We start from the raw sequence: 10,372 nt of genomic DNA on the forward strand, positions 1-10,372 counted from the left end.
CTAAACTCTAATTCTGCAAAGAGAGACGTCCAGAGAATTGGGTGACTTGTAATTTGCTTTCTTCATCTCCAAACGTGATATCCCCTTCTTACTTTCTTCTGTCGCGTCACAATCTCTTGCGCGCCGTCTAGATCATGGTGGGCGTGCCCAGGAGTACAGGATGTGCGACATGTGTGTCGAGACGCATCAAGGTACAGCATCACCCTCTAGGAACCTACCGGCATTCTTCGCATCTAACCCTGGTCCGAACATGACAGTGCGATGAAGGACGGCCAACATGTCAGAAATGCGCAAAGTCAGGACGTCAATGTCCAGGCTACTCCCGCGAGCTTCAGTTTAGAAACAAAACGATGACAGTCGTGTCGAATCGTCAACGAGCAGTAATCATCAGTTCGAGATCTACAGCTTCACCTACAGATTCGAGTACTAGCAGTAGCAGCTCGGTGGATGTACGCAGAGATTCTGCTGTTGTGACAACTCCTCCCGAGCCAGCTGTAAATTCGCTGCAAATGCCTCGGACGGAACAGCTTCAGCTCATGGCTGCTTTGATAGACGGGTTTGCGCCGCCCTCAGCAGAACCCAAACAAGGCCCTTCCATGATCAGAGAGTGGTTGTCCTTCGTGTATTACCGTATAGGGTCCATGACCCCCTTAGATCTTGCAATGCGATCAGTCGCTTGCATGCAATTTGGTTTGCGGAACAAGGACACACGATCGATCAATATCAGTCGCACATATTATGGAGGCGCACTCCAGACCTTGCGCAAGGCTCTCGTAACGCCGACTACAGGACAACCAGAGCTGCAAAGCACCGTGATGCTGCTCACGTTTTATGAGGTAAAGATTGAGGTTTGTCTGTGAGATTCCATGAGCTGATCGCCCTCCTAGCTCATGTCAAATAGAAAGGAGGATGAATGGATACGACACTCTGGTGGCTCGGTCGAGATGATGCGGATGCGAGGTCCGAGAGCATACGCGAACAGGAAGAGCTTCGATTACTCCATGTATCTCGTATGCAGGTACTCCATCGTGAGTGTCGTGAGTCCAGAGATACTTGACAGAAACTGATTGGACACTAGGTTATGGAAGCCTTCTACAAGCGCAAAGCTTGCTTCCTCGACGATCCAGCGTGGAACGAGTTGGCCCACGATCCTGATTCAGAAGAGGGAGATATTCGAGAGTCCATGTTTCGAATCCACGTCCAGATACCAGGATTGATTCGCAATGCTCAAAGGACCGCTACCGGACAATACGACGCTTCCGAGCTGGTAAAGAAGACCATAGAACTACGGACGGCCGTCAAACGATTATACGACGAGTGGATACCAGCTCTGAAAGCCAGCAACAACATGCCGATTGAAATTCCAGGCGAGGACGAGCTCTTCCCGATGGTTTATTATTTCAACAATTTGGCCGTGCACGGATTCATGTCGCAACACTGCTCGACAATTATCCAGCTAAACTCAGTCCTGATCCAGTGTGGTTTGCCAGGAAAAGAAGAGTACATCCAGGAGTGTCGCGAGCAAGCGGAGCAACTCTGTAGATATGTACATTTCGCTCAAGGCCGTGTACTTGGATCCATTTTGCTGCATGCCTGGCTCATCACTGCGAAACGTTATGCAGATGAGAAGTATCAGGACTGGATCACTGCCAAACAGGCGGCCATTCAAAGATGAGAACCATTTCTTCGCAGACAGATCCAGAATCCAGTTTGCATGTTTTTTCGAGTCCGGTCGTAGTTATGGGTAATACAGAAATTCTTCGCGCAAAAGCATGGGCGACAAGCGAAGAAATATAAAGAAAGCATAAGGGACCATTTCAATGTAAAACATACCTCTACGTGTTCCTCGGCCAATGATAACCGTGCGGTATGATGTCCGTGTAATTATATACAGTTCTTGGCTGCGCTAACGTAACTCAAAGCGGAAGCATTCAGCGAGCACCATCACAGAATCGATTTGCCGCCCTGCATACCGTTTCTGTTTGAATCGGTTCGGAGGAATGTCCTGCCGTGCCAAGGGAGAATATGTCACTTTGATTGTGAGTGCAACCGTGACGAAGATTTCTGAAGTATGAAAATTGAATAAACCTTTTCAAATATCAATTCGAGTGGCAGTGTAACGATGAAACAGTGTTATGTATCGACTCAGGTACATATGAATAGGGAAACGAAACATAATCTATAATCTGCAACAAAGATGAATGTCCCAATCAACAAATCAGCCTTGCGCCATCAAGCGCCTCGACACCTCACTAATCTGTCTCTTGTGCTTCAGACGACTCTCAATCAACTCAATCGCAGCAATAGAATACCGTTTCTCAGGTCTCTTCTTTGCGTCCTGCTCTTCTGTCTTTGCTCGGGGCGACACAGGCGTCATCTCATCGTCAATCTGCTCGCTCCAATCGAATGAAGAGGTCCAAATTGGTTGTGTAAACAATGGTCTTGCATTTATAGGCGAATTCGGCCCTGGTGGGTTGGTTTTGGCAAAGACAAAGGGACTGAACGGGACAGCGAGTGGGCTTATGGCTTTGTGAGATGCCTTTGGCGTTGGGGTGAAGTCGTCCGCTGAGGGACTCAAATGTGTTTTTCGTACGGGTGTAGACAGTTGCTCCATTACTTGCGTTCTTATCGTCAAGGGTAGTGGATGTTGAAGCTCGTGGGAGAAGACGTGGGTGGTTTGATCTTCAGTCAAGTCAAGGTCGAATGGTTGAGCATACAAAGCTGGCTCTGAGAATCCAGAGTCGGGACTAGATGAGCGGACTCTAGGCTGATGTGTTTCTAGTGTAGGTATTGTGTCACTGTCCTGAAGACCGTGGTACATGGTCCAAGGATTGGCATGTTTATCTGTTTGCCAGGAGACTTCAGAGTGTATGCGAGCGATTTGTGCCTGGCAAGCCGATAGAGATCGTAAGAGCGAGTGTAGGGCGCGCTCTAGGTGTGTGAGGTACTTCCGTTGTGAATTAGCTGCCCATTTCGCTTTTCTCCTCTCAAGTCGTTTCGTGTCTGGATGATTGAGTGTCTCGTGCCCTTTCAGTAACTGTCGCTCTATATCTGCAATGTGATACTTGAGCAGATCAATCTCATTGAAGAGGTGAGTCTGCTGTGTCCAGAGAAGGTAATATGAGCCCTGGTACGCCATTCGAGAAAGAGCAGCTGTTGTCGATGCCAAATCACTTTTGGCCCGAATCTGTTAGCGGATAGGAGTTCTAGATTTGACGGTACAATGTATGTGCTGCTGCGTCGAGATTTTTTGATGCGATCAAGAGGAATGGTTGTTTCGCACCTCGTCCACAGTGTTCATCGAGGCCAATATTCAAAGACAAGTTTGGCTTGGCGATGTCCAGAGGCTCTCAATCATATGCGTCCGGCATAGGAAATGATCCTTGATTGTTCTAGTGGCTTGCGATTGATCCTTTCATGACTCCTACCGCCATGGATGGCGGCTGATTGCAGTGACATCAACTGCAATCAGCGGGCAACAAAGAACACGATGCTTTGGGAACAAACCATCCATGCCGCTAGGAAAGGCGTGGGAAGTATTTCAACCAAGACTCGACTGAAGTTCTCACGGCAAAATAGAGGGATAGAAGCTCATCGGCTCATTGTGAAGAGTACGGGTATGCCGTTGCGTGAGTCGATCGGTGTCACAAAGTGGCACATGTCAGCTCGCAACAAAGGAAGCTCAGGAAGGAAGCATCCAGAATATCAACAAAGACAAGTGCATTCCACAACTAATGCGGAGCTGACAGAGCAATGCTGACAGATCAAGCCGCGAGGAATCACTGTAGTACTAGCCATTAGGTTGTGAGCCGCATTGAAATTATCATTGAGCTCGTCTCATACTGTTTCGATGAGTATGCGTCACGAACAAGCAAGATAAGAGGCCATGGCTCGAGTGTATTGAAACAGGAATGTCACGCGCAAACTTCCTGAGATCTTTCTGATACTGCAATCCTGTTCTGTCGGTCTGCTGTAGACTATCGTGTCTGTCAAGGCCACGGAGGTGTATGACATCAACGAGGGAGGAAGGATAATAACGCGTGTTGTTGGATGATGACCTCTCGCGTCGCCCACGCATGGTCTGTGCTGACGTGCCATCACGTTCTGTCTTTGTACTAGGATAAACCATCAAACTGGTTACTATGTATATTTTCAGAAAAATTGCCTAAGAACAAGAATAGCCTCTAGGGTCCACAGGACGACAGCATCAAAGGACTGTTCATCTGGAGCCGGCTCCAGACCTCCCTTGCTCGAAATTGCTCTCGGTAGGCTCTCTTGCCTGACAGTCCCGTCTTAGAGAATCGGCACTGTACGACATCTGAAAGTTGTGTCAGCATTATTGTGTCGATGAAAAAGGAACAGACTCATCTGCATACATTGTCACCCAGAGTGTGGTAGCCGACGAGCTAGAACTGCTGGCAAAAGAAGACGATGACAGGTAGGATGAGGTTCTTGACTGACTCGCAGAATAGGATATCGTTGTTTGCCCTGAAGATAATGATCGTCCAGAAGAGCTACTAGACGAACGCCTAGAAGACGAGCTTGTGGAACGTTTCGAGGAAGAGCTTCGAGACTGTACAGAAGACAGAAGCGATAAGATCGTAGAAGATGATGCCGAGGAGGATGTCAAAGTCTGCGTTATGGTTATGGTCGACAATGAGGCTGACAGCGTTGAGCTAAAGCTCGATGACGAAGACGATATGGGCGCGTAAGTGAAAGCTGTAGTCGATGGAGTTGTTGTAACTGACGCAGACACGGGACTCAAGCTCTGGGAAGAAGAAGGGTTTGGCGAGGACATGGACAACAAGACCGAGAGAGTTGGTGCTGTAGTGGTAGGCTTAGAGGAAGCTGGCGCTAATGTGGCTCCGCATGTGCATACTGATACACACGTACAGACAGATGAACACGCGCATGAAGACGTCGATGCATGTGGGCAAGATGTCGTTGTTGCGATTGAGAACAATGGGATGGCGCCAGGTGGCAACGAACTGACTGTAGAAAAACTCGATGACTGCGATGAAGACAATGTTGACAGTCGCAGCGAGGACGACGTCTGTGGCCCCGATGAGGACGAAATCGATGCCTGGGACAGGTTCGGCTGTGATGGTCTTGAAAGTGACACTTTGGACGTCGGAGAAGAGCATGGTGATGCCGACGACGAGATCAACGCCAGTGATGATGTCCAAGATGAAGACGAAGAAGCCACCAATGATCCAGGTGCTGATTGAACTATCGATGCGGCACCTTGCGATATACTCTGCATAGCAGTGGGTGATGTAGGCAGCTGTCTTGCAGATGGCGCTCCCGAAGTTGCGTTCTTGATGATGTCTGCGGCCTACTGAATCGTCAGCGTTGTGTGGTAAGGGATGTGTGTCAGAGATTCTAACCTTCTCAGCAATGCCGTATACTACAGCTTGGAGATGACTTGCCGGGATGACAGGCATGATCGAAGCGTCAACTATTCTCAGATTTTGAGTCCCATATACGAGCAGCTGTGGATCTACAACTCCTCCTAGATCAAGAGGTAACATGGCACAACTACCACTTGGATGAAACTCAGTTTGCAGGTTGGCCTTGATGAACTCCAAAATTTCCTGGTCGGTAGCATTCGGAGTAGGGTTGAGTTGCAGGGGCTGCAGCGACCTCATTGAGGTGGTGGCGAGCACTTGACGGTTGTACACGATCGAGGCCAGCAAGACGTCAAGATCCACTGGATTGGAGCCATATCGGGGGTCGATGAGCGGAGGATCGAAGGGACGTGATGAGTTCAGCTGCACAAGCTATGAGTTTAAGTCAATGGACCAAATCAGGACATCTGCAACTTACTTTGACAGAGCCACGAGAGAACGGCCTCATATTCACGTTCGAGAAGGCACCGTAGTTGAAATTCAGCAACTCATACGCCGCTCTCCTTGGGTCCTGCAATGCTTTGATCAAGAGCTGACGTTGGGCATCAAAGCCTGCGAGTACGTTCGGATGGACGTCTTCTGGTAGGTAGTCCATCGCTTTCTGAGTCTGGGCTTTGGTAACAATCGAGAAGGACCTGTTGGTCAAGATTGAGAGGGAGGGAAATGCGTTTCCGTCTGGAGGCCCAGCTGTCCAAGGTCCGGTTCTGTTTGCTTGATAGACGGCACCGAATTGGCTCATCAGTGTGTAGTTGCTTGCAATTTGTACACTCGTCAAAGACGTGGGTTTCTGGTAGGGGTCTGGTAAAATTATTAGAGCTGATCTGGGACAGTGTGTTGTTTTCTTACAAAAGACTCCGACTAGCACATGATCCTGCAGGTTCATGCCAACACCTGGGAGATCGACCAAGACAGGTATCTGGAGCGGCTGTAGCTCGCTTGAGGGACCGAGCCCAGAAAGCTTGAGAAGTTGAGGAGTATGTATTGCTCCTGCAGCTGTGATGACTTCTCTGACGGCTGTGACATTCTTTCTTGGAATGGACGCTCCCGATGCGAACTAAAGAAAAGTCAGCACTCTTTAAAGCTCACACTCAATTGGTAAACATCATCATGTACTGACCTCAACTCCATTAGCTCTGATGAGGCCCTCAACAGAAGTCACAGGTGTGTTGGTTGGCTCTCGTTTTTGCAGGAAGATACAATCCATGATAGCCTTCAGGATGTGGTGACCAGGCCACGATCTTCGATGTTTGGTGGTGACAGCGTTCTGGGTGATGTTGGGAAATAGACCATCGGGTCTTGAAAATGAGCTGCCTTGGCCCGTACCCGCATCGCCAGGAGTAGGTATCGTTGTATTTGGGTCACCAGATCCTCCCTCGAACAAGATGCGGGTAACGTACTGATTTGTCGCAATCCAAAGGTTAGGCCTCGCAGCGTATGGCTCGAAATATGCTGAACGAGCATCGCACCTTGTCTGGTTTGTTGGGTTGAGAGACAAGGGCAGAAAGGATGCACCAGCTGTCGTACCGTCATTCGGATCGTAGGAAACTGGCATCTGAAGCTCTTCAAGTGCCGAAAAGAAGTTGACCGTCTCATTGTAAATGTAGTTCGAGAAGCTGACGTTGACGGGCCCACTGTTGCCGTGGACAAGTGGATTCTGGTTGATGCCAACGGCATTAGCATCGACGCTCTGTGTATGAGGCGTGAAAGTCTCGCTCTAAATGGTTCTGTTTTAGCATCAGGATTGCTCCAAGTACCCTGAGGTGACTTACCTTGCAAAAATAGGGAAGCAGATCCCAGAAACTCCATCCAGGGTTGCCGAGAGCGACCCAGTCATCATAATCGCCAATACCGCCTCTGTTCTACAGCATAGCGTTGAGCACAGTACCACCACCAAGAACTCTCCCTTGAGGCAGTGCGCGAACTCTACCGTCCAGGTACGTCTGAGGCACAGTCATGAGGTTCCAATCTAAGGAACTACCAACTCCTTGTCCCGCAAAGAATGGTATTTGGATCCAAGGCTCATTGTCGTCAGCTGGACCTGCTTCAAGCAGAAGCACGTTGACGGCGGAGTTCTCGGAGAGACGATTTGCGACTGTGAGTCCACTTGGACCGCCGCCGACAACTGTGGAGTCAGCTCATCATCATGACTGTATTCGTGTGGCTCTGGGCTTACCAATGTAGTCGTACGAGTCCAGCAATGGAGAGTTGAGAGGAAGGCATTTAGCCACATGCGATATACAAATTAAGAAGACAAGGAACAAAGTCATGTTATTCGAAGATAGGCAGTGGAAGGAAATGCGTGATTGTTTGAATGCGATTGATGCTGGCGAAGGTTCTGTCGATGTCGAACAAAAGGCGGCTTGAGGTGCGGCGTCGTCAGCATGTCAGGGCAACTGCTGCCATGACCAAAAGAGAAAGCACCACCACCAAGTTCTTTCGTGCTTTCTACATCTCACCCAATCATGAGCCTTGGTCTTGTTGCATATAGAAAGTAATTCAGAGAAGATTATGAATGATTTGACATAAGAAGGAAGAATGAACAAGAAACTTTCATGAACTGTAACGTGGGTATAAACGAACATCCTGCCGACCTTTTCATTCCTGAGGGGTCTTGCCCGAGATTGATCCAAACTCCGATGACCCAGGTGAACCAAACAAAAGAAACAAAGGAGATAAAACTGCAACATAAAATCATGGTGCTTCGACCCTCTCGTGTCTCTCAAGAGGGTTTGAGGGCAGTTCGAAGACAGGTATGCTGAGATCGCCATCGTTGGCATAGTATCCCTTGTGGTAACCAAACTTTTGCAAAGAAGCTTTGGGTTGTTGAGGTGCATAGGTTGAAGTCGATGCGATTGTTGTCATTGTTCCAGACTTGGAAAGAGTGGAGAACGACCGTCTTCTGTATTTTCCAGAGGGCGTCATTGGTTCCAGAGGTCCCTCAAAGATGTTTTGAAGAGCATATCTCTGTCTCTCCTTTCTCAAAACCAACAAAGCCATAAGCAAAGCAAATGCCAGAGGAAGGCCGATACCCAGAGCAAGACCAACCATCGATCCTACACCGTACTGGTGGCCGTTATCAGAAGACGCAGAGTCGTTGGATGTAAGAGCTTGAATCTGTGCTGGACGTAGAACCAAGGCGTTCCCCTCGGCCATGGTAAAGGTAGAGTGTGTATTTTGACACCCGGTATTGTTGAGCCCGCAAGCGAACGTCCGTGAGTTTGCATCGCAGGCTGTCAGGCCAACAGCACTTGACTCATTTACTAGCAGATCTGTCAGAAAAGGTCTATATCTGGACAAGGGACCAATGATACCTTCGGTGCAATAGTGTGCACACTGTGGCGATGTCCATGCTTGGTCTGTACAGGAAGATCGAGATACAACACCACCTCCAAAGCATAATCCGTTGTCCATACAGAAGGATCCAGTAGGGCAGCATGACGAGACTTCTGCATTGCTGTTACATGGAACGTCGTTCGAGATGGTCAGGCCATCAGGGTAATAGCAAGTCTGAGCAGAAATAGCTCTCAAAAGCAAGGAAGCCACAGCGAGGAGGCGAAGTCTGTTCATAAGCAACATTCTGATGCTCGATGTTGAGCAGAGATATAGACACTGTAGCGAGTGGAGGGCAGTCAAACGGCTAGCGGTGATATAGCAACGATTTCGACAAAGGCTATCAAAGCAAACAGAGTAAAAGAGTCAAAACATGGAGAGCGATAGAGAGACATCATAAGGTAAATCGAAGACGTTACTTTTCTTGCTCTCCTGTATCCGCAATCATCCCGGACGGTTGTGCTGGCCAACGGCCTGCAGTCCCGAGCAAGGGCGGGTTGATTTGAGATGCTCTCTACATGCCGCCATGGTTGAAATACGGGAGGCCTTGGCTGAAAGATACCAGGACGAGATCGAAGTCAGAAACCCAACCACCCCTGTCTAACCCCACAAACAGAAAATCCATCGATCGACATGATTCGCTGCTCCCGACGTTTTCTAACCCGTTCTGGCGATAGCTTCGATCAAGCGATAGAGACCATCTTTCTGACATCTTCTTCTGTTCGTCAAAGTCCTTCAATTTTCCATGCGAGTGTGTGTCACCGTATGCATTGTGTTATTTGTCGACAATGGTTGTTTGCATGCAACTGTGCGTGGTTTCTCTGCATGCAAGAAGCCTGATGCAACTCAATCTCTAGAATTTTGCCCACGCCGCCGTTTCTCAGGGGTTAGCATGGCTGGCGAAGCACCTGTCATGCATTAGACTGCATCCATCCACGATCTAGTCTCGAAAATACTGCAAAATGGCTTGCGTAACAGCGGGTGTGCCGTGCGGCTGTATCGCTTAAAGCAAGAAGAGGAAAGACGACTGATCAAACCCTTGCGATGGTTGCACGTTCGTTTCGAGAAAGGAGCGATGCTTCCAACGTGAAGTTTCTCTGGCCCAAGAACCTGGTCATGCTGATAAGTTCCTCAACTGGTACAGCTGCATGAACAGAGAGTGGTGTCATGGTTGTATCGTTGTTCACCGTGCGCGCGCTGTGGGAATGCATACGTGAATTTGATGGTGGCGTGCTGTCTCGTTGAGCATTCATCTGACATGTCTGAGCGACGATATCCGGGTCAAGACGGTGGACGCACGATATCTGCGACCGTAGGCTCATCCTCACCATGAACCTATATCGTCATTGCTCAGGGATGGTTCCCACTGTAGATTGCGAAGCAAACCCAGGCTGCCTCCAAGCTGAGGGCGAACGAAACGAAGCCTTCGCAAGGCTTGCTTGAGAAATTCTAGATCGATCAAAAAGCACTCGTAAAGCCGTGTAAAGCTCGGTCAAAGTTGCAAGTGTGTAGGTGCGATTGTGCTACTGTGCTCTGATAGCAGAGTGTATGCACCAATGAGCTCAGTTCTCTTCTCTCATCATATCTGTCAGTAGTTTCCAGAGCAGCATATCATATTGCACTGGGTGTGTTAC

General features: G+C 48.9%; 4 protein-coding genes across 4 annotated transcripts; 1 reads left to right on the top strand and 3 right to left on the bottom strand.

Annotated features, from left to right (window-relative positions):
• Window positions 1–134: 134 nt before the first annotated feature.
• M437DRAFT_53052 (uncharacterized protein) lies at window positions 135–1,675 on the top strand (the record flags this gene model as incomplete). Its single annotated transcript, XM_041022467.1, has 4 exons — window positions 135–191; window positions 258–836; window positions 888–1,028; window positions 1,079–1,675. 4 exons carry the CDS (start codon window positions 135–137, stop codon window positions 1,673–1,675), a joined length of 1,374 nt encoding a protein of 457 aa, XP_040877966.1.
• A 543-nt stretch (window positions 1,676–2,218) lies between these two features.
• M437DRAFT_67719 (uncharacterized protein) lies at window positions 2,219–3,301 on the bottom strand (the record flags this gene model as incomplete). Its single annotated transcript, XM_041024986.1, has 2 exons — window positions 2,219–3,187; window positions 3,284–3,301. The coding sequence occupies 2 exons, from the start codon at window positions 3,299–3,301 to the stop codon at window positions 2,219–2,221; spliced, it is 987 nt and encodes a 328-aa protein (XP_040877967.1).
• A 2,080-nt stretch (window positions 3,302–5,381) lies between these two features.
• Window positions 5,382–7,675, bottom strand: M437DRAFT_35673 (alcohol oxidase; the record flags this gene model as incomplete). The annotated part of the gene is made up of 7 exons (XM_041019314.1): window positions 5,382–5,771; window positions 5,827–6,206; window positions 6,255–6,462; window positions 6,526–7,122; window positions 7,178–7,267; window positions 7,307–7,530; window positions 7,582–7,675. Coding segments are annotated over 7 exons (1,983 nt in total), but the record flags the coding sequence as incomplete, so codon positions are not given.
• A 424-nt stretch (window positions 7,676–8,099) lies between these two features.
• Window positions 8,100–8,984, bottom strand: M437DRAFT_67721 (uncharacterized protein; the record flags this gene model as incomplete). The annotated part of the gene is made up of 1 exon (XM_041024987.1): window positions 8,100–8,984. The coding sequence occupies one exon, from the start codon at window positions 8,982–8,984 to the stop codon at window positions 8,100–8,102; it is 885 nt and encodes a 294-aa protein (XP_040877969.1).
• Between the last annotated feature and the right edge of the window lie 1,388 nt (window positions 8,985–10,372).

This window comes from Aureobasidium melanogenum, assembly GCF_000721775.1.
Source record: "Aureobasidium melanogenum CBS 110374 unplaced genomic scaffold scaffold_17, whole genome shotgun sequence".
NCBI lineage: Eukaryota > Fungi > Ascomycota > Dothideomycetes > Dothideales > Saccotheciaceae > Aureobasidium > Aureobasidium melanogenum.